At 40.0% G+C, this 25,081-nt stretch overlaps 1 protein-coding gene across 1 annotated transcript in view; it reads left to right on the top strand.

The window, feature by feature from the left end:
- SGCB (sarcoglycan beta) overlaps positions 1–25,081 on the top strand; it is a 362,798-nt gene that overhangs the window by 168,359 nt on the left and 169,358 nt on the right. The window contains exons 4-5 of the mRNA XM_044055720.1: positions 10,655–10,846; positions 16,499–16,630. Of these exons, the coding sequence (XP_043911655.1) occupies positions 10,655–10,846; positions 16,499–16,630 (324 nt within the window). The remainder of the gene's footprint in view (positions 1–10,654; positions 10,847–16,498; positions 16,631–25,081) is intronic.

Here is a 25,081-nt window from a genome sequence, read left to right on the forward strand (position 1 = left end):
GTGCCAGGGAAAGAAAATGCACTGGCGGACAGCTTAAGCAGAACTACCATGGATGGACATGAATGGATGCTGCACCCAGACATCTTCCAATTCATAGCAAAGACATGGGGAATGCCGGAGATAGATCTGTTCACCTCCCCACTCAACCATCAACTGAAGACATTCTGCTCAAGGACATACCACCCACAAGCTTGGAGGGTGGACTCTCTCTCTCTCAGCTGGAAAGCCCTAACAGTATATGCCTTCCCACCTCTCCCATTGATGTACAGGGTTCTACTGAAGATCAGGGAGGAACAGCCAAAAGTGATACTAATAGCTCCGGACTGGCCAAGACAACACTGGTATCCATTATTGAGAAGCATGTCTCAGGCAAAATCATGGCCTCTCCCCCTATGGCCTCTTCTTCTGACGCAGAACAATTTCAAGACCCTGCATCCCAACTTGAAAACATTGCAGCTAACTGCCTGGAAAATTCCTTAAATCCCAATAAAACTTTTTTATCTCAGAGGGTGAAGGACATTATCCTGGAGGCTCGCAGGCCTTCCACAAGGAAGACATACTCAGCTAAATGGAAGAGATTTCTCATTTGGAGTGCATCAAAGGGCACAGATGTCACAGTGGCAAACATAACACATATCCTAGAATACTTAGCAGAATTGTTCCACAATGGCCTGTCCTATTCTTCCATTAAGATTCATGCTTCAGCAATTTCAGCAGAATACAATGTGGATCCACCTATCTTCTCACACCCTCTCCTCAGACAATTTCTGAGAGGGATCAAAAATATTAAACCTCCAAGAAGACCCCCTCTACCTGCCTGGGATCTCAACTTTGTGCTGGAGAAACTGACACTACCTCCTTTTGAACCAGCAGCATCAGCGGATCTACAGTTTCTATCTTGGAAAACTGCATTCCTTCTGGCAATCACTTCAGCAAGAAGAGTATCTGAGTTACAAGCATTAATGGCAGTGCAGCCTTTTCTTATTTTCCACCAGGACAGGGTGTCACTAAGAACCAATCCTACTTTTATGCCAAAGGTGGTATCTAGGGTATCCTTGAACCAAGCTATTTACTTGCCTACGTTCTTCCCTAATCCACAGAATAGAGGGAAAAAACTTTTGCACACCCTGGATATACACAGACAACTACGCTACTACTTGGACAGAACAAAAACTAGCAGAAAAACTGACCAACTTTTTGTAGCATATGCAACTGGGGTGCAAGGAAGAGCAATTTCCAAACAGACAATTTCAAAATGGATAGGAAATTGCATTCAATTTTGCTACTCCTTTCATGGAAAGACAGTTCCTGAAAACATCAGGCCTCACTCCACAAGGGCCACAGCCACCACTACAGCCTTCCTACGAGGGGTGGCTACCAAGGACATTTTAGAAGCTGCTACTTGGAGCTGCGTGCATACATTTGCCAAGCATTACAATCTACCTTTATACTCTAGATCCAGAGCAGGGTTTGCAACTGCAGTCCTGCAGGGGATCTTAACTACACCATCCTTTTCTTAGTACCTCCTCCCCCAGATTGGCTATGGTATTCTACCCATATGTTATGACTGCAGATGCATCCTTGAAGGACATAGTACAGTTTTGTACCTACCATAAATGTAGATGTCCGATAGGTATGCATCTGCAGTCAGGATTACCCTCCCTCCTTCCCCTCTGTGGTATTCCTAGGGTACTTACCCCTCTTTTAGCTAGCTGGGGGAATCTATTATGGTGTATTTGTTTGATTATACATGTATATAATTTGCAAATGTTTGGAACGTTTCAGCATTTATCCAAATTTAGCCTTCCTAGAGGGCACCTGGCATCTGGGACAAGAAAAACTGAGGAAAATGGTGTCGGCTGATGCTTTTATACCCCAGACGCTCTGACGTCGGGGAAAGTGCGACATCAGCCGAGGCCAGACCCAGACTTTGGAATCCGGCCGACCGAAGGGCTGCCTGAGGCAGGACAACCCCATATGTTATGACTGCAGATGCATACCTATCGGACATCTACATTTATGGTAGGTACAAACTGTACTTTTTCTTGTGTCAAACTGCACCATTCCCCTAAATAATCTGCAGTCAGTTTTTCTTTTAGCTTAGAGGTCAGATAATATTTCCCTGACCTCTGCTTTCAACTGCTTTTCTCCTAGTTCTGGACTATACCCATCTCATCTTCCACCTCTCCAGTCTATGAAGTCATTTTAGAAGTCATAGTGCATTCCATCATGCACACATGTAGAAATGTCTCTAAATTCTGGCATTAACCAAATTTACTGTTATTCCAGGTTCCTCTAGACTACTGATTGCTAGGAAAGTAAGGGAAGAAGTGCAGGTTTATCAAAAATTACACTGAAATCCTCTGCCTATTTCTCTCTGTGGTTGAGCCTTAAATGTGTATCATTCTTTTTCAATTTGATAGTCAGTGGTCTTGGAAATGTGACTACTCTAAGTGTTATCTGGAGCTAGTTTGTATCCTGTGACTGAGTATTAATCAGGATTCTTTCCCATGGTCCTCTCTTCTCGTCCAGTTACAAAAGTTCTCCTATCCCCTGTGGACATTGACTCAAGGATGATTAAGATGCTGGGTCTTACTCCCTTATTCATCTACTTGATGTACTGCTGCTACAGCTGATCCTAGCTTATCCTGATGCTCTGTTGTTATAGAAGATGCACCGGTATTTCTAGTTTTAGTTGTTGCTACTGATCTTGCTTAGAAATTTTCATTTTGTTTCTTTTTTGGGCAGACTTGCTCCCCAAAACAAATGAGGATTTACTACCATGGTCAGTAGCTAAATTTGGAATTAGCAATACATGCTGTACTTTCAAATGTCCAGTAAAAGTTTATCTATTATTATTATATGCTTTTTATTGTTATTTTACAATCTGTAGACTGAAGTACCGTGGACCTTTTTTAGTGTACTGCATTTATTGGCTTTGGTTTTAAACCATCATTCCTTACACAGTTAGCTGAACTTTGGATTTATAGGATCCAGTTCTGCACAAACTTAAGATATTTTCTTCATCTGTATTGTCATCTGATATTATCTAGGACACTTCTTTCTTGCTGTGTCCTTCTTGCTCAGAGTAAAACAGCAAACATTTTACAACTCTTGTGTTCATGTTCCTCTCCCTTTTCTTTAGACTTTCTCTTTTCTTCACTGTCTCCCTCTTCTGGTGTCACTACTAGAGCTACTGAAAGCAAACACTGTGGTATTTTTCGTTGTCTCACTGTAACATCCATTTTTGTTTCTGAATTAAATTTGCAGCATACAGTAAATTTACTTTTTTATGCTGTGTTCACTGTTATGTCTGAATTTAAATCTGGGACTGTCTCTGAGGTGTTCTGTCATTAATTTATGGCCTTCAGGTATTAGATTGTTATTGTTTATTCTCATGCAGAAAGCACCATACCCCACAGAAATGGTGTACAGCCTCTGTAACATTGTTTAGAAATTTAAATGTGTTTAACATTTTAATGTCCAATACTCTTTGCTCAGCGTGTGCCTGTATTACTGTATTTAGTCTTGTATTACTTGCTGCTAGATTTAGTTCTGCCCCTTCTCAATCAGTATCTGCTATCCTAGCTTTTAGCTGTGCCACAAGGCTGTTGAGGAGAATTGTTTTGTAGCTTATGCCTTTACATGTGGCTAATGTTGAGGCCATTATTTGCTTTACCAGCTTGACAGATTTGATTCTTTTTTTAAGATTTTTAATCCTGTTCCGCAAATCTTCTCACTCCTAAAAATGCTGGCAGTAGTCACATGCAAAACCTGTTTTATATATGTAAGCTTAATCTTAAAGGAGTCTAAATTCAAATTCTCCTATGTCAATGTCATGACCATCTGGTCACAAAGTATTTATTAAGTCTTTTATGCCCCATCTCTAAAGCATTTTAAATTTTTCGAAATGATACTTTACATCTTAGAAATTGTCACAAGAATAATAATTCTTGCTGTCTTTTCAAACCGTTTGATGTTTTCATCAAACCTCACTAACACCTTACTAAGTACCTGATAAACTTTAGAGAACATCACTTTTCATCAAGGTCTTTAAATTCCTTTAAAATCCACAGGACAAAATCCATCCAAATGAATGATTAATCAGCTCAGTTAAGTGGCAGTTCAGTTATGTGCTCTCAGATGATAACTCCATGCTAATTTCTACTTACACAGCCACTGGTCTTGAATCATTTTCTTACATTGAGTCCTCCCATCTGACTTATTAGCTGCTGGGTGCCTCCAGTCTTCCTCGCCACAATAACATTCCTACTTATGCAGCTGTGGGGCACCCTCATTGAAGATCTCACAACTGGAATTATACTTTGAGTACCACTTTTGAGAATCTGTTGTGTTGTAGTCCTTAACTTGTGCTTCCCTTTTCTCCTAATATATTCTAAGTTCTTTTTCAAGCCATTAGGGCTTTTTCTTGAGACCGTCTTTTGACCCTACCCTTGAAGCTTGAGAAATTGCCCTACTGTTTGTTTCATTCCTCTCTCCTCCCGTTTTAAATTAGGACAAACCCAAAAACTCAACTTGTTGAAGTAAAAGGCAGTCTGTTTACAGTATCAGTGAGTCATTACAATGTTAAGTTTGGAAGATTTAAAAAGAAAAAAAAAAGAAACCTTAAAGTGTCCTTAATTAAGGATGAAAAGTTCAGTGTGTTCCCTCAGAATTCGGAAATAAACACTGTTGCTCAGGTCATCGATTTTTTTCCCCTACACTGTTGTGTGCACTTCAAAGTTTTCAAAAACAAATAAAAACGTGGTTCCATTTTTGTTAAAAAAAATAAATGAACATGAGAATTTTCTCATAAAACTTATTTTTCCTGTTGCAACCAAGTATTCTTGAATCCTTTTGAGACTGTTTTAGTCTTATTAGTACTACTGGTATGCTGTTCAGGAACTGTCCATGCTTGGTATGACTTGGTCAGCATGTAATTTCAGCTTTTTTTTTCTGGAGAGCAAAAAAGCCCAGAAAGTCCAAATAACACTTTACTTGCAGATTATATTTCTGCATTCAACTTCAGTTTTAGAAGTTTCATATACTCACCTCTTCATGATTCAGTTCCACTTCTTCCTTGAGGATTTGGATGATTTCACTAATCTCAACTAATAGCCATTTGACAACCCTCCACCCAAGGTTTCAGTGCCACTGCTTAGCATTTTGGATGATTTCACTAATAGTGATTAATAACTGTTAGCATCAGCATCTGGGAACAATACAGAAGTTCCTGCACATTTCTTTAGGTAGACAAGTGACAGAAGCCAGAGCTTTGCATTGACTATGGTCACTTGGGGTAGCTGTAATTTGAAAAGGTCCTCTAAGCTTCTGCTACAGTAAATTCTTTTCATAAGGCTGGCATTGGACCGTTCCCAAAACCTTGCCTTCATCCTTTCAGGAATTACCCAGGAGCTCTGGAATCTGACTACCTGAGCTGTGTCATAAAGATGTGCACAGGTCCACCTTCTCGGTAGAGATTGTGCTCACAGGTTGCCTGGCTTACTTCCAAGCACATTGTTTGCAGTTTGAGTTTATTTGCCATTGGCTCTAAAGTTAACATATCCTCTTGAATCTTTTCTCTGCCTCAAGTAATTGCTGCCATTTCTTGGACTAGGGTCCGGTATTGGCCCTTAACTTGGAAATTAGTTTCCGTATCTTTCACCATTCCATGATAGAAATAATAATATTAAATTTGTACATCACTGAAGGGTATAGAACCCACATCAGGTCTTTCCTGATACAAGGATAATGGAGCTCACTGGAAAAACATTCCAACGTTTGTGTCCCCAACCCGAGATCTACATCTCTTGCCCTGCAAGTTACTGAAGCACTCTTGAAGGATTAGCTTGTTACTTTGTGACAGAGCAATCACATGGTGATATTGTGCATGAAAAGATTTATGCAGAGAAGGGTTAAAAATAATTCACTGTTTTTATGTGCAAATAGACCACCAGCTAAGCATGTTCTTACTGGTGATACACTACTCAGGGAAAATGAATGTCTTGCTGGACACTTTAAGAATACAGCTTAGTCATCTTTCTGGAGGGTCAGGTAAATCAAGACAGGGTTCACATATTTTTCAAATGTATGGCATTCCAGAGCAAACACTATTTGAACTGTTTCCTAAGTTATTCTCCTTGCAACAAAATCATAGGAGTGGGCAGTAAATGCATTTGTGGTTTAGTGGTTGTAAAAATTCCTTTATGCATTTCCATCATGTCTTGCCTGTTTGTAAAGATACATATGGAGAGGACAAAGCTCATTCTTATTGCTTTGAGGTGGCACAGAAGAGTTTGGCTCCAAGTTCTTAGAATCTTGGCTTCTGCACAAACAGTGCTGGAGCCTGAGCAATATGAGCTATACTGGTGTGGCAGGATGACTCTCTCTACATGAAAATCTGGCTGATGTAGTGCAGCCACCACATCTCCTGAGAGAGAGAATTTGTACTTGTTTTATGTCATCAGGAAGCCTTCCTGTTGGGTCACCTGCATGGTGTAATGAAAGTGGTTTTCCCTAAACGTATTAGCAGATGTATTGTTTCATCTCAGTCTTTGAATCTCCTAGTTTCTTTGACTTGTTTCTAGTGCATTTTTTTGTTTAGACCTTATCAAGGAACATGATATTGTGGTATTCAAAGAAAAGTGATACCCGGACAACATTAATGGATAACCATTACACAGTGTCAAGGTGGGTTAGAAAAGATAAAACAAAAAGAGAATAAAAGGAAGTGGTGTAGCCATAAATTACTGTAACAGAAAAGCTGCTTAAACAAGAGTAAGAGGAAGTAGAAGCACTGTAGGTTACACTGTAAAATTGAAATGTCAACTTAATCCACAAAGGCGTTAAAGTGTTATATACAGAATCCCTTTTCATGATGAGATGAGGAAACTGGTAGAACTTCCCTTAGGACAACAGAGAAAGGGGTGGTTGTACTAGCATTGTTAATGGGAGGTTTTAATATGTCATATTTTAATTGAAACACCTTAACAATGTCATATGGCTAAGAGTGGGGAAAATGCATGATGTCATGCAAAGGGGAGTCCTCTGTTAGCAAACACTGGGACTTTTTTTGATGTTCACAAATGCAGAGGGAGATCAAATCTCAGATCTGTGCTTGGGCAGCCATTTCAAAATAAGTGATCATTAAAAATGTAATTCTTACTTTTAACTGCTTAGTCATGACCAACAAGAGTCTTGGATTTCAGGAGTCCAAACTTTGAAACAAAAAGTGGCACTGTATTGGGAAAGCTCTATCAAATATAAATGAAGATTCTGTGAATTAAGAATGAAAATTAATACAGACCGCCTTCTCAGAAACAACAGTTGTCAGAGTGGAATAAATCTGTAAATCAGAATGAAAGAAAAAAAATGGTTCTTAGATTAATCAAACTAGAGATTATTGGCATGTATAGGATATATGAAATAAAAGAAGACACAGATGACAGTACCAGCTAGAATAAATCAACAAAAGCAATCGGAAAAGCAGAAGCCCCGGTTAAAAAAAAAAAAAAAAGACAGTGAGTTCAGCTAAGAAAAGAGGTACACCATTTATTTAACATGTAAGGGAAAAACAAACAACAAAATGTAGCAATAGCTAAGATTAAGAAAATAAATTGGATATGGGCAGAAAAAGTTGTTGAAAAAAAGCACTGTTGTGAATTACTTATTTCCATTTTAAAGTGGGAAGGAGAAGTGGGTATATTATAGCTGGTTGGTAGTAAAGGCCTGGAAGGTTAAGTTGATCCTATGTCCTTTTGAGAGGAAATAATAATGAAAGAGATTCAAAAGTTAAAGACAGATGAAGTGAATAGCCTTAAATGGATTTGGTCTAACAGTGTTAGCAAACTTAAGAGTGACTTGGTAATACCTTTTAACTAATCTTTTATTCAAATCATAGCAGGAAGACAAGGCCCATGGACATTGAAATAAGGCAGATATGGTTTCCCTTGAAACATGACAGGTGCTAAAGCTATTAACATAACATTTTAACTTCATTTGTTGGTATAATGTCATACAAGCATAGCTGTCAAATGTACCTCATTATGAACAACGTTCCTCATTTGTGGTCTTAAAAAGTTCATGTTCTTAGAAATTCCACATTGAAAGGGTTTGTCACACATTCAGTATTACCAAGTTTTTAACTGATTCATAATAAATAGAGCTGAATTGTATTATTTCATTAAAATAACTAATATACAAGGAAAACATCACATTTTAACTATTCTATGAGCTTCCTAGTTGAAGTTGTTAGTAAGCTGTTAGCAAGTGTTCCACATTTTGCCCAGTTGTTCTACATTATGAGAGGGAGTGTTCCTCATTTTGGAGATGGAAGGTTGAGAGCTATGCATGCAAGCACTACTAAAGGGGAAATGTGGCATGTCTAGAATGGGGAGTGGACTGGAACCAAGGCAGCACTATATCACAGTGTCATGCCAGCCAAATCTAATAGATTCCAAACCACATACGAAATCCACAAAAAGTAGACTGGAAGCTTATTTCCAAAAGTAATGTCATAAAAGGCTATACTGTCTTTTGCTGTTAGGTGTCTCACTGCCTGTTGGAAAATGTTGAGGTGAAAGGCCAATTCAGTAGAAACATGGGTACATCCAGTGCTCATTTCCAGTGCAGACATCTGTGCTATTGCCACTTGACTCTCATTTCATATATTTATCTAGCATTATTTTCCTGACTGTGAATGGAAGAGTTGGGCAGCCTTTTTACCTCAGTTCTTTAGGACTTACTCTTCTGAAACTTTCCTCATTTTAACTGTTCTCTGACTAATTCATTCTAGTGCAGCTACAGCTTAGGATTTGCTCCATTCATAGTCCTATAAAAGAGGGTCCCCAACATTAGATGTAACAAATATATTTTTACAGGATCAGTTGATTTGTTATGGGACTTTTCTTGGTGACTCCTAAATACCATTTTGCTTCCACCCACCCCAACCACCAATGCTTGGACAGTGTTCCATCCAACTGTGACTGATGGAGTTCTCTGTATCTAGGGCAAATAAATGCTTGGCATATTACATGTTAACAGTGTAGGAATCAATTCATTGCATTTTCCTGAGTTGCAGAAATTTTGATAAGTTGTTGGGAGTAAACTGGTGGCCTCAGGCTTGGTGTACTCTAATATCATGGCATGCACCAGCATATATTATACATGCCCCACCCCAAGAGTGGGAACCTCAGAGAAAATAATGCCAATTCAGAAAGGAAAGGAAGATGAACCCTTTCGTAGACCCACTGAAGAAGTCCCCTTCAGAGATCATCTGTTGCAATAAGATTGTAACATACCTCTCATCTGTCCATATTTTCACAGAATGTCCAGATTTTGCCTTATAGCTGTAGTCTCTTTCTCATAAAATTTGTGGTTTTCTGGCGAATCAGGACTAAAGTTAGTAAATAACAACATACATTTTTATTTCCCACTTTATATCATTCAGAAAATGCATGCTAACACAAATCCTGTTATTCGAGCAACTTTCTAAGTTTATAACAGCAATATTTAAAATCTGTCCCATTATTTTAGGCTTTGTCCAGATTTTTTGCACTAAGAGGTTGAGAGGTATAAATTGCAATCTGTTACTATCACAGACTTAAGTGATACAGGTCTGCAAGCTGTACAGATCGCTCAGTATGTCATCGGTCATTGTATTAATAAATGCAACCATTCCCTGTGATAATGACAAAAAAAATCCATGCAGTTGAGGTGAGGAGACATAGCCTGTATTCATTATAGCAGACTAAATGCAGGGTTATAGTATACTAAGGAATAAAGTTTTTTATGGTTTTGACGTAAGGTGTAACAAGTGGTCTGTTCTAGTAAACTAGTACTGATTACATCTTCCTTTGCAAAGTGTATTTGATGTTTGGAGCTTATAGTCACATTCTGTAGTTGCTACTGTGTATGCAGTGCCTACATATTAAACTGTTCGGTTTATTCTCTGCACCCAGAATGAAAAACAGGGGGTGAATAGAGTAAGTTGAATGATGTTACTGGGGTTCCTTTCCATGAGATACTTAAGACATTTGCTTAGTAAAGTGCATATATTTGGGGTAATTAGTACTTTTGGGACTTGCTTTCTGGAGTGGTTATGAAGTTTGGCACTGCTACACTACTCTAATTGGCAGTCTCAATTCATTAGGATTCGAAGGAGAGTTGTGTCTTACATAATAGAATATTGTTTACCTGTAGTAATCATACTTGCACCGTAATTTTGCTCTGAATGTTGATTTATTTAGAGAAGTTAGGAACAGTTCACCTCTGAGCACAGAGAAAGTCAATATGTGATATAGCCTTCAGGCATTAGTATAACTTTATGAAAATGTGCACCTAACAGCAGTTGTTTGAAGTTCCGTTGTATCAGTATCATTCTTGAAATGTTGGCTCCTTCAGATTTTTATCACTTATGAGTCTTACTGCTGCCAGGCCTCATGACCAGAGGAACTAAACTTAATATAAGCAGGAAAAAATGACTTACTGTAAAGATTATTACAAGTAACTAATGGCCCATTTGAATCAGCTGTACTAATATGTCTGTAGCTGTACTAGATACTGTTGTCTGGCTAGGTATGACATGAACGTTAGTGAAACATTTTTTAAGGAAGCAGTTAATGTTCTGCCACCTAAATTGTATTGTTTCTTTAAGGTTATATTTCAACAAGGCACAACAAAGTTGAGTGTTGAGAAAGAGAAGACCCAAATCACTAGTGACCTTGGAATGGCATTTATTGATCCACGGACCCAAAACACTTTGTTTAGTACAGACTATGACACTCATGAATTCCACTTACCAGCAGGGGTAAAAACACTGAATGTGAAGAAGGCTTCCACTGAAAGGGTTAGTATGATGTTTATTTCTTAAAGTGGAATAAATTGGCAGAACAGCAACTTGCTCTTTCTGAATATTGTAAAAAAATTACATTTTTTAAAACTTTTTTGCTTTGGGGCAGTACTAATTTGCCAAATGAAGGGATGTTATTTTGTAAAAATGTGTTTATTCAGTTGTGCTACAGAGTAAGAAGTAATAGTAATGGCTATTGGTTTTGCTGCTAAGTCACTAAGCTCTGCTGCTTACAAGCACAGTGTAGGAATTTGGTACAGAAAACTAACCTAGTCCTATCCGTTGTTTTTGCAAATAGCTTTTTTCTTGCAATGAGGTTCAACCAGGGTGCAACCCATTTCGTCCGCCCTCACTTTGCTCTTACTCACTCTGCTCTCCTACTCTACCCCCATTCCCACCCACCCAATTTCATTTACATTTATTTCTAAGCAAATCACTCCCACCTACACCTGCTGTCCAATCAGCTACCATTTCCCTCAATCATTCTTAGCTCTCTTTCAACCTATTGTCCTCTAATCCCTAGCCTATCCCTCAAAAACCATCACTAATTACTGTTTCATTCACTCCTAACATTCATTCCAGTCCCTCCCACCACTACCACTCAAAACATTCTTCCCCTCTAATCATTACACATTATCATCCTTCTTTCTCTCGCCTAACATACCTGGCAGAAACAAATAGGATTATTACCACTCTGCAACCTTCATCTTCTCAATTATAATTAATTACCACAAAATCTTCAGACAGCTCTCACTTCCTACATCTTACCCATACAGCACACACATATATACTACACACAATATAATATTTCCATACCCCAAACAGCTCACACACACACACCAAGATGCTAACTCAACACATTCTACTACTCTTATTTCTCTCTGCAGCTGCCCATTACACAGCTTACCACTTTTATCTAGCCCTACCCCAAACTAACCATAAAACTACATCCACCAACCCAAATCTTAATCAAATGACTTGCGTCAGAATATCACCTGCTATCTTTAAGACCTCTTTCTTAGACCAAATGAATCATAAAATACTACCACTTAAAAAAAATATCTCACTCAGATATCACAAGCACATATCCAAAGTCTTGCACACACTAAAAATAGCCAATAAACTTCTAGTAAGTGGTGATATACATCCTAACCCAAGTCCAATTTACTCCCCCTCAACCTACCCTCAAATACAAAATACACTTAACATACCTTGTAAAGGATCTGGTGTACTACTTTTAAACTTAAATCTCAGAAGCTTTGTTAATACGGTACATGAGCTTGAAGCTATCCTCTCTCATTAATCTCCTGAAATAGCCTTTCTAACAGAGACTTGGCTGAAACCATACATTACAGACAATGAAATCACATGTCGAGGTTACAGTATACTTAGGATAGATAGAAAGGGTAAAAGAGGTGGAGGAGTAGCCATAGTATATAAGAATAACCTCATACTACAACCACTGAATCTCGTATAACAACCCCTACCAACACAGAGATACTATTAACCAAATTACAAATCAATCCCAACAAGTGTATAAGCATAATAGCCATTTATATTCCACCAGGCAATAATGTATCCACAATTGAGCATATCTTGCAATGTAGTTCATATGACATTACCCATGAAGCCATCATGGGTGATTTTAATAGTGACTGGTCAATCTGTAACTCACAAAACCCCAGCAATCATATTAACCTTTATGGTTTCACACAGATTATCCGTACTGCCACCAGAATAGCCAGAAAATCAAATAAACAGTAGACTTGACCCTGACTAACAAACATTTCAACTGTCAAAATGCTGGTTGTCTACCAGATATTAGTGACTACATGCTTGCCTGTCTACTCAGACAACACATCAGCCCTACTAAACATACAGTTTAATTCCAAATCTGTGATAAGAAAATTTTCAACCCCAAAGATCTAATAAACACTCAAAAACAATATAACTGGACCCCTCTAAAGAATTTGCCCCTCAGTGCTGCCATTGAACACTTTAACACTAGTTTCCTCAATGTTCTCAACAGGATGGCACCCCCAAGAACAGTCTGTGTAAAGACAAACTATGCCTCATGGCTGACTGTCAAAACAAAACCCCTCCTTAAGCTAAGAGACATGGCTTGGCCCTCATGGCATACTAACAACACTTAACCTAACTGCTTAGCTTATCAAAAAAATCAGGAATAAGGTCAAACACCAAATCAAACTAGACAGACAAAATTGCTACACTAATACACAACTTAAATATCAAAGAAACTCACAAAACTTTTGGACCACAATCAAACATATCCTCTATCATGGACAGGCCACAACCCCTCCCCTACCTCACCTAATAGCTCAGGGACCACTCCTGAACATTTCAGTAAGTATTTTACCAAAAGTATTCTAGCACTAACTAAAAATAATCAACATCATCTACAATTAACACCTGTTCCAACCAACAGTAGTGATAATACTTTCTCATTCAAACTCATCCCCACTAAAACCATAGAAAAACTACTAAAATAACTTAAACCTACCACAATAGCATCTGATAACTTACCATCTGAATTCCTAAAAATATCAGCAGATGCCATATCCTATCCTGTATCAATACTGATTAATTGCTGTATCACTGAACAACATGTTCCTTCAATCTGGAAAATATCTTGCATAATTCCTCTACACAAAGGATTAAAATCAACCGAACTCAGAAATTATAGACCCATTGCCATTCTATCCCCACTTTCCAAACTCTTAAAAAAGTGCATACATTCTCAATTCCTGAATTACCTCATAACCAATAACTTGCTGCCCAAATCCAAACATGGCTTCAGACCTTCCTGTAGCACCACCACTGCACTCCTTAGCTTTACTAGCACCATAAGCCATTACAGAAATGAAGGAAAAATTGTCTCATCAGTCTTTCTAGACATGTCTAAGGCCTTTGATACAGTTTCCCACGACAAACTGCTGACTGTTCTTACAAAACTAAAACTTAACACCTCTGCTCTCTTCTGGTTCTGTAGTTACCTAACAAGTTGTCAAAAAGCAGTGAAGTTGCTACAAGACCTCTCCTCACTATTCCCAGTCACACTAAGAGTCATACAGGGTTCCATTTCCAGTCCACTTCTTTTCAGTACTTTTACTAACAACCTTAAATTAGCCACCTCACTAACTGATGTTATCCAGTATGTATACACTCCACACTAATATGTGCAGCATCCACCATACCAATTTCAGGACATAACACAAAAGGCCTTCACTGAAATTGCAACATGGTTCTAACTCTCAGCTCATACTGAACCCCAACAAAACTAAACTTATGATCTTTCAACCACCATATCTTCTGACCCCCACTCACCTTCCATATCACTGCCAACAATAACACAAAAATTATTCCTGAATCTCAAACAAAATTACTAGGAGTTATAGTCAATAACAAGCTGAGATTTGAGTTATATACATCACAAACAATTAACGTACATAAAAAATGGGAACCCTTTTCAGAAATAAAAATAATTTCTTACAGATAGTTCCAGAATAGCTATAGCCAGAACACCTCCTATCAACTCTCCTGTATTCCTCACCCATTCTTACCAATCTTAAAAAGACTAACCTAGACAAACTAGAAACATGCTACAACAAAGTAGTTGAATTTGCCACTGGTTTGCCATATAGGACACACCACTGCCTCAATCTAAAAAAAAGCTATACTGGCTAGAACTGCCACAAGTCCTAACATACAACCAACTAATCATGGCGCATAATGTACTTTATCACCCTGAGAATACACATTAACATACTGCATCCTTACTCCAACACGCGTACACTTCGCTCAACAAGTAAAGCTTTACTGCAAGTTAGCAAAGCTAGAAACACTGCAGGGGACTCCCAATACTCCAGCTACATAGCAAATACTCCCGCACACTATTTGAACCACTATCAATTCAAACCAGTTTAAAAATATACTCAAATATCTTTTATCAGACTCATGGTTTTGTTCATATAACACTCCAGCATAACTATATACTACCCTAACTACTACTCTTTCTCACAAAACTATTCACAATAACATAACCACTACCTTACTAAACTGAAAGTAACATCCCTTTAATAACCAGCTATTTTTGTTTAATAGAAGTCCATTATAGAGTACAGTTGCTTAGCCTAACTCTCTCTCTCTTATTGTTAACTATATAACAACTATGAAATCTAAATTTCTAAGACTCTGCTACCAATTGTTGTGATATGTTCACAATGGCTTCCTTGGATTAGCCTCCCATTAAAAATTCAACACCTGTATTGCTGTAACCTCAGATAAACATCAGCTAACACTTGTACCTAAATTATGAGATTGTTGCTATGTCTGGTATTATTTTTATAAATTCTCATTATGTCAATGTTTTCTATATATTCCTTAAATATTGCCTTCATGTCTTCTACTATTCACAAAAAATATTTTTATAAATTCTCATTATATCAATGTTTTCTATATATTCCTTAAATGTTGCATTCATGTCTTCTACTATTCACAAAAATCTGATTATGTTTATGCTTCTTTATGCAAAGTTTTCATTATGCCTATGTTTTGTTTATGCACTCTGTACTATGTGGAGCTTTTCTCCCCGGGCCTGCTGAAAATGGGATCTCCCCAGTCGAACTTTCCCGGTAAACAAATGTAAAATAAATAAATAAAAATAAGTGAATATTACAAGCTGAATCATTGATAGCTACATTGAAGAGAAAACGTAGAATATATGCACTGGGATTGTTCTCTTACTATTTCTGTGAAATGCAGTTCAATTATACTCCTCCTCCACAGAATTTACCAGGAAGGTGCCTTTTAACAAGGAATATGGGAAAACCTACCTCAGGAAAGCACATTTTTTATACTATGTTGAAGCAGTGGCAGTGTTGCTTTCTATCATAAAGATGTTCCAGACTGTACAGCTTCATTCACCTTATCTTCATAACATGGTTTACCTATTCATTTTTTTTTGTATGTCATCTGTACAGCTGTGCATCAGAGCTGAATGGATTAGCTACTGTATACATAAACTTGCTGTTCAGAAACAGAACTTTTTGTGTCTACCAGGTACAGTCTGAGCATGGTACATGAGAGGACAGCATACTGTAGTCTGCCACTTCTGGCAGACTCCAGCTGTCCACAAATTGTACTCGAATGTACAACACACCAGGACTCGTGAGCACTACTGATCCTGTAAAATGGTGAGGGTAGGGCTCTGTATTTCTCATAGTGGTACAGCACATTTTCATATAGTACTGTAAAATGGGGACACTAGGACTCTGTCTTATGGTGGTACAGCACTTCTTTATATACAATCAAAAAGAACATACTTTGCATAGTTCTGACACGTTCTGATAGCCAAAGCTGGTAGCCATGCTTTTCAAAAAATCAGCTACATGTTTTTTTTTTTCTATGTCCAATGGTGTTGTCTCAGATATAAGCTTAAATACATTTTGTAACTATTACTTCATTTCTTAATATCTGTGCCTGTGTTGGTTTAGCAAAGTTCATTTTTCAATGTGATTGCCTGTGGTTGTTATTGTCTAAGGTGACATTATTTTAATCTTTCAATAAATGCTGACTAGCATAAAAATGTGTCTAACTGTACATGTGCCTCTTATCTTTGTTCTTCACCAGGTTACTAGCAATGCTACCAGTGATCTTAATATAAAGGTTGATGGGAATGCCACAATTAATGGTAATGAAGGAGTATTCATTATGGGCAAAACTATTAATTTTCTTATGGCTGAAGATTTGGAACTCAAAGCAGTAAGTCTGTTTAATTTGTGCTATGTTGCACTGCAAATACACAGTTGATGTTATACAGAGAAGTATCTATACTGATTTTTGTTCTCTTTATCACCATTCTTGGGCAGTTAAGCAGTAGATAATTAGCAAATGTGTATGCATAACTAACCAGTTTAAAACGTTCAGGTATTGCAGCCAAATATAAGTATTATTAAGACAGGTTCTGTAGGTGTGTAACAGGTCTTTGGGGCAAGTGTCAGTAAAGATGTGCCAGCTTTCAGTATTTTTTTGGACATTTGGACACATTCAGGACTGGAACCTGCTGTGAGTTGTTTAAAGGGACATGGTCATCTGAGGGCTGCATTTAAGAATCCGAGTAGACATTTTGTCAGTAATTCTCACACTGTTAGGATTCTGTTTGCACCATTAAATTTTACCTCTTATTGTAAACAGCAAGTTTGCATAAAGCTACTTTTGAGATCACTAAAGTTTTGTTGATCTGCAGGCTTATAAACTGTGTTTCTAAAATGACTATATTGTCTGCTCATTGGATATTAGCCATTAAATGGACAGTACTTTTAAATTATCTATATGGCTTATTAAAGATCAAGCTTTAGAGGACCTACTTTTTCAGATGTTATTGAATAAAAGTTGTTTATTTGACATCTGCTGGAGTGGGTGCCCATAGAAGTTTCCTTTTCTGTTACTCTCCTCTTGGTAGAGTTCAGAAGAGTATATGTCTGTCATGCTCAGATTTTGTAAACCTACAGCTAGTGCATCATAAATCACATGCCAGATTGGGTAAGCAGATTCAACCTCTGTAATCCCAAAATGATATATTTCCAAGATCACTGTTGCAGTAATGCTAACTGATGGGGATATCATGGCAAGGATAGTTGTAAGTCCACCCAGCATACCAAAGCCTGGGCACCTTCCTCAAGATAGAGGAAGTCTTTCTCTAATGAGTAAGATCAGGATTCAGATGAGGATTCTGAATCTTATTCCTTACAGATCCAGTCCCCTTTGGCTGTGGTTTCTGTTGAGGAATTCTTTCAGAGAAACAGTTTTCAGAATGATGCAAAATTTTTAATGGGAAGGCACCAAGCTCATTGATGCACAGTGGAGATATTACACACTTTTGGGCATGGAAACTGTTAAGCCTTCTGCCATCACTTCTGTCCTGGAAGCAATTAATAATGTAGCTGATGTTGTCAGTCTTCATTTATCCTTGACAGTTGGGACATGGCTCCGATCCCCAGAACTGGCTCATCCTTTACATAGCTCTTGCAAGCCAAAAACTCTCGAGCTAAGACTCTACCCACAGTGCCCTTCTCCATATTACCCCAGATCTCGTTTGCTGCCCTTGTCGCAAGATGCAAGTGCCTGTTTAGGTAACTTTTGCCTACCATTGTTGGTAGTTTTCCTTTCCTTCTGTGTGTGTGTGTGTGTGTGTGTGTGTGTGTGTGTGTGTGTGTGTGTGTGTGTGTGTGTGTGTGTAATTGCTGCCTGTTGACCTTTTTTGGGACTGTTAATATGGCAGATAAATCAAAGTATTACTGGCTTTTAACAGTGCCAGGATTGTGGACGGAAGATGACCAGTTCCGACAGGTATTCTTCCTGTGTGTATTGTGTAGGCCTGGCTCATCTCCAACAAGACTGTACTGTTTGCCAGGCATTCAGTAGCCAGACCTGAGTTGAAAGGAAAAATAAATTCATTTTGAAAGGTCTAATTAAGTCTTTTTTTTGAGGAGGCTCTATCCAAGCCAGACACGTCCCCCTCTAAATCTGATCTTGGACTTAAGAAAAGCCACTTGGTGCCGATGTCTCCTTTGGCTCTGGCAGCAAAAAAGCATAATCCTTCCACTCCTACAACTTCAGGGGAACCGAAGGCTAAAGTTTGGGAGCTCTTGGAACTGACTACCTCGGCACTGCCTAATATGCCACCACAGACCTCGGTGCCAGTCACATTGGTAACCACATCTTCAGCTTCCCTGTTGGTACCGACTCCACCTACTATGCTTCCATAAATGTTGGAACCTCCATTGGTGCTGACAACTGACATAATTACCACACCCAGGACAAGGTATTCACCATCTATTGACCCCTTTGTGAGACAGCTCGAGTCCCTTTTGTGACCGACCTGAATCCCCTCAGGCTTTTCTTGCTATTCCTTCAGGAGTCTAACTGAAGTTGACATCATGAGGTTGGTGGATCAACTGCTAGTGGCCAGGGTCTTTGTTTCTTCCCAGACCCCTACCCCTTCTGGAGTTGGGGCGTTGTCTCTCAGGACTCCACCAGATCTTCCTTCCCTTACCTTCTCTGAGGGCTTAGAGCTTCTGACTCCGATCCCTCTGGTTCTAGCTGCTCTGGTGCCGACAGCATTTTCCCCTTTGGTTCCAGGATCTGCCTTGACTTCCTCAGTTCCTTTGGAACCGACGGACTCCCAGGTCAGTAGCTCCACTGTCAGGTCCGAAGGTTCTGGATTAGCTCCAGTTTTTTATTTGGAGCCGTCCTTGACTCTTGGAACCATGGCTGACATGGGCTCTACCTTGGCTCCTGCTTTGGGGGTAGGTGTCTCAGAGCAGGTTGTGACCTCTGTTCCGAGGTTGTTCTTCTCTGTTCCAGGCTCCCATACCTCTTTGGTGGGACCTGCCTTCCAGGTAATGGAGAGGGCATTGGCCTCTGCAAGCTGTCAGCTGGCCCCTTCTGTGTCGGAGTTTTATTCCAGGACTCCCTCTCGCCCAGACCTGCCACCAACCTCCACGCCCGGACAGTGAGCACTTAAGGTGCAAGATAACCCTGCACACGGCCCCTCTTCTTCAGAGCCCTTCTCAAAGATTCCCACTGAGGAGCCACCCATGAAATAGACATGTAAGAGGAAGCACTTAAATTTCCCTGAGAAATCTGTCACAGAAGACATGGACTTCGATGATGGGGAGGGCCCCCACCCCCCCCGTCACCCCGGAAGAGTTATTTATTTTATTTTTATTTTACATTTGTTTACTGGGAGGTCCAGCTGGACGGATCTGTCAGTTTTCAAAGGAGGCCCTGGGATAAAAGCTCCAGAACAATTGCTAATATACTATACATAAGAAATTTACATGAGCATTGTGGTTCAGACATACAGTTATAAAAAATAGCAGATAATAACATATGATTACATAAGATATTTATATAAGCATAGTTATTCACACATACAATTAAAAGTATCACAGGAAGTAACATATGGTTGTTCACACAGTATGTTAAGTAGAGATAATCTTGAAGATGTAATGAAGATAAGAGAAGAAAGGAAAAACTAAAAATACTAGCCAGTTTGTCAAATGAGGAGAATATAGACAAGTTAATATGAGGCTCATTGACATTTTAAGGGAAAGCTTTTCAACTTAGTCTAGGAGAGAGTTAGTGGGTATAGATAGGACAGTGGGGAGTAGGCGGTGGTGAGTTGGTAAGTAACGTGTGATAATATATAGTGCATCTATGGGAGTTTTAAAGAAGAGTTTGGATAGTGGGTAGGGGAAAGGTGTTAGAATATGTTAGCCAAGTGTTAGGCAGTTGCATGTCCATGAGTTGTTTAGGTGGGAAATAAGCTGTGTTTTGGAGATGGTTTTGTTAGGTTTTACCCTGATTTATAGTGGTAGGGAGTTCCAGGTCTTGGCAATGTTGGTAGGATACAGGGAGCCACCAGAGCTGTAATGGCTTTTGGAGATTGCGATTAGGGCCTTGTTAGTGGATCTAAGTTCTCTGTTACTGGAGTAGAGGGTGATCAGGTTTTGTAAGGCTGGAGTTTTTCAGGTTGGTACAGTATTTGGTGAGCTAGAAGAAGTTGGTTTAGAGCTAAGGTATTTGGGAGTTTGAGACAGGAAAGCTGTTTTAAGGCTTGACAGTGGTGGGTGCGGTAGGAGGAGTTTGTGGTGAATTTTGCTATTTTGTTGTAGCATACTGACGGCTTGTTTAAATCACTCTTGTTTAGATTATTTAGGACAGGAGAAGCATACAGTAAGGTAGACAGAAGATGGGTATGAGCTAGGATAACATTACTGTCGCTGGTTAGGAAGGTTTTACATCTGTAAGGAGTACCTAGTTTTTTGTTGACTTTGGTTATTGTATGAGCTATGTGTTTGTCAAATTTCATATTATTGTCAATAATGACTCCTAGTAATTTGGTTTGTGTGACAGGGGAGATAGGGGTATTATCTGATGCAGAAATAGAGAACGGGGAGAAGGTACTGCTGCTTTGGAAGGATGAAAGAGCATAAGTTGGGTCTTTTTAGGATTTAGTATTAGCTGGGAGTTTGTTACCCAGGTTTTGATGGATGTAAAGGCTTTTTGAGTCTTGATGTGAAGTTGTTGGAGGGTGGGGGCATAGTAGATTAAGGTGGAGTCATCAGCGTAGTGAACCAGGTTTGCAAGAAGGGTGCCTTTGTGAAGGAAATTTGTAAATGTAGTGAAAAATGGGGTCCTAGGATTGATCCTTGTGGTACTCCTAGTTTTACAGGAAGTAGGGGGGAAGGGAGTTTTTCCACTGAACAACTTGTTGGCATTGGGAGAGGTAGTCCTGAAACCATAATAGAGTGGGAGTAGTTAACTTTAATTCTAAGAGTGATGTTAGAAGTTTTGCATGGGAGACTGTATCAAACACCTTTGATAAGTCAAGAAAAAGGGCAGACAGTAGTTGGATGTTGTTGCATTGCATATTTACTAGGTTACTAAAATGGATGAGTGCAGTGGTAGTGCTATGGTTGGAGCAGAATCCATGTTTGAGTTTCTGCAGGAAGATTGTTGGAGAGGAGATGTGTTAGGATCAGGATGAGGAAGCACTTTTCCAGTGTTTTAGCTAGTAGGGAATGTATAGATATATGGCGGTAGTTTGTTAGGTCAGTGGAGGTTCCCCCTTTGTGTATTGGTATAATACAGGAGATTTTCCAGGGAAGTGGCACCTTGTGTTCTGAGATTAATCTGTTAATGATTATAGAGATTGGGTAGGAAATGGCTTTGGTGGCTATTTGTAGGAATTTGGCAGGTAGTTTGTCTACTGCTAGGGTAGTGGGTTTAAGTTTTGTTAGGTGTCTGTAGGTTCATAGGTAGGTACTAGGCTATCTGCCCGAAGGCATTTATAAGCCTAGATGGAGTGTGTTGGCTTTCATCGCCCCCTTAGATTAGTTCCCTGTGCCTTTGTCCAGCACAGCCATTGAAGTGATCCCCGGGGTAAACTTTTTGTTTCCCATCCACTCATCAAGGTTTTTCTTGAAGAGGGTTAGCGAGGAACTCTGCCTGGAATCTTGTTCCAGAGCATGGGAAGTCTCTGGGACAGGAATCTATCCCTCCAGTACGTCCTATTTATTGTTATGGTGAGGTTTTCATCCCTAGAGCTTGTGGCTCGAGGGGATATGGTTTCCTTTAGGTGGAGCATGTCCATCAATTCTGGATTGGACATGGCCTTGTATGTCAAGCAGAGATCACCTCTGAGTAGGCAGTATGCAACCGAGTACAGCTGGAGTTTCTTCATTCGAGCTGCATAGGGCATCTGTTTGAGGCCAGTGATCCTGTTAGTGAGGTACTTCTGTGGTCTTTCCAGCTATTGCAGGTGTCTTGTAAGGTACATCCCAAATGGGGCGTTGTACTCTATGATGGGTCTGATGAGTGATGCGTAGAGGGGCACAATGACGTCTTTTGATCAGGATGCAAACCATTTTATGATTAGGTGGGCCACATAGAATGATTTTCTAACCACTTTGGCAATGTGATTATCTAAGGAGAGGTTACTATCTACTTGGGTCCCCAGGTCCCTTATTACATCTTCCGTATTTAGGGGGCTACCACCTATGTGGTAGTTTTTGGGTACTTTGTTTTTTCCAAAGGAGATGACAATGCACTTTTGGCATTTAGCTTGAGGCCATGGTTTTGACACCAGGTATCTGTCTCAGTGAGTCCCTTTTGGAGAATGTCTGTGTCAGCCGGAGCGTCAATTATAGCCCCTAGTTTGCAGTTGTCTGCAAACTTTGTCAGCCATAGTACTCCTGTGCTTGCCTGTACCTCTGAGAGGTATATGCCGAACAGGAGGGGTCCTAGGACTGAGCCCTGGGGAATGCCACTTGTAACCATTTTAGAGTCAGACCTAGCTCCTGCAACTCTTACCCTGTGGGTTCTGTCCGTGAGCCAGTTGGCAACCCATCTCGTGAAGTAGAGGTTTATGTTCAGGCTGGTGAGCTTGTCTATAATACCTGAATGAGGAATGGTGTCGAAGGCCTTTGCAAGGTCTATGTAGGCTGTGTGGACCATCTTTCCCTCGTCTATAGCCTTGGTAACTGTCTCAAAGAAGTCCACCAGGTTTAGGAGGCATGATCTGCCCTTAACAAAGCCAAACTGGGTAGGGTCCAGTATTTGGAGGTTCCCAATGTCTCTGTTAATGAGATCCATGATGATGAGCTCCATAGCCTTGCAGACCAAGCTAGTCAGGCTTATCGGGTGATAGCTCCCGGGGTCTGTTGTGGCTCCTCCTTTGTGGAGCAGAATAACCATTGCTGTACACCACTCTATGGGCACGTAGCCTGCGGAGAGGCTGAGTTTGAACAGTGTGTTTAGGTGAGGGGTTAGTTCATCTTTGAGCTCATGTAGGACGCAGCCTGGGACACCATCCGGTTCCTTTGATGCTGTGTTTTTGGCTTTGGAGAGGGCTCTTTTAACCTGGGTGTCTGTAATTTCAGGGGCACTGCATTCTTCTGGTATGGTTATGGGCCCTTTTGAAGGTGAGAAGGAGGTGAAGTTTGCACTGAACCTGTCTGCCAGGATGTTGACGAGATCGATCAGTTCAGTGTATTTTGTGCCATTCTGCACTAACTCCAAGCAGATCTGAGAATTGCCACTTAAATTCTTGACATAGCTAAAGAATGCCTTGTGGTTATCTTTGGAGTCCTTGGCAATTTTTCTTTTGAAGCTAGTCTTGGATGATTTTATGAGGGATCATAGTTTCTTGCTGATACTGATCAGGGATGTCTTCCCTTCTTGGGATTTTACTCTTTTCTGTACTAGTTTCCTCCTATTGTATAGCTTGTTTATGGCAGGGGTCCACCAGACTGGTTTCCTTTTCTTGGAGGAGTGAGTCTTGGTTTTGCTTGGGATAGCATGATCCATGCGTTCTTGTAGGTGCCCGTAAAGTGCATTAGTAAAGGATTTTGCAGCTTTGGACAGCGTTATCCTTTAGCATGGGGGCTTTGATACTTTCCACCTCGGTCTTAAGTAACATGAAGTTAGTTTTTGAAAAGTTTTTCACGGTGGTTTCTTTGACCGGGGGTGGGGGCAGAAAGTGGATATCCAGAGTAATTAGTTTATGGTCAGATCTACCCAGCGAGTGGTTGACCTCCGGTGTAGAACACCAGTCACCCATGTTGGTGATGACCAGGTCCAGTATGTTGTCACCTCTGGTGGAGATGTTGACCAGTTGATCCAGGGTGTTTGAGTTTATAAATTCTAGGAAATGTTGGGCAAGGGAGTTAGTACTTGAGTAGTTCTCCCAGTTAATGTTTGGGTAATTCAAATCACCCAATATCAGGGTGTTTGGTAGGACCTTTAGGTTTTCCAGTGTTTCCAGAAATGCGGAATGGGGGTCCTGGGACATGGTGGGTGATCTGTAGCAAGCTACAATTTGAATTGCAGTTTTGCCCGTTGTTGGTTGCATGTGGGTGATCTCTGAAGCATTGTGCTGTGCCACTAACCTGGAGGTGTGGTTATCCTTGATGACTGTGGATATGCCCCTGCCTTTTGTATTTCGGTCCGGGTTTTGTGGCCGAAATGTATGGTATGAGTTGTAGCCTGGTAGTGCTGGGGTGCTCTCTGGAGCCTTAAACTAGGTTTCTGTTACTGCACATATATCGATTTTTTTCCATACTGAGGAGTGCCTCGCGTGCATGCATTTTGAGGTTTAGACTTTTGGCATTGAGTAGCATTACCCTCAGTTTTTTGTTACTTGTGCTATTTACGGTGGTGGGTTTGTCTTTTGAGCCTTGCCTAAAAAAGGCACTATGGGGGTGGCAAGAGCCTTGGCCAGTATTCGAAAGCCTAAGGGTGACAGGTGCAAGCCGTCTCTAGTGAAGCAGTGTGGCTTGTTGAGCATGTCATCCCAGGCTGACAGACACTGGATCCCCTTTGAATGACACCAGAAGCTTAGCCAGTTGTTGAAATTGATAATTTTTTCTTTATACCATGGTATCATTCTTGGTGAGAGCAGGATGCTACTCATGGTCAGGGTCATACCGGCTTTGGCTATGTGATCAGAGAGCTCCTCCATGTCTCTTTCTTTTCATGTAGTTCAGGGAGGTACAGCTCAGGTCATTCACACCAACATGGACAAAGACAGTCGTATCTGTACTTGTTCTGGAGTGACCTGAGGGCTTGTGTTATGTGGCGGATCCTGGCAGCCGACAGGCAGCTAACAGTAACCTTCTGCTTGTTCAGCCTAGTGAGTGGAACGTC

The sequence above is a fragment of the Protopterus annectens genome, chromosome 14.part0 (genome assembly GCF_019279795.1).
Source record: "Protopterus annectens isolate FY-2018-M chromosome 14.part0, PAN1.0, whole genome shotgun sequence".
Taxonomy (NCBI): Eukaryota; Metazoa; Chordata; order Ceratodontiformes; family Protopteridae; genus Protopterus; species Protopterus annectens.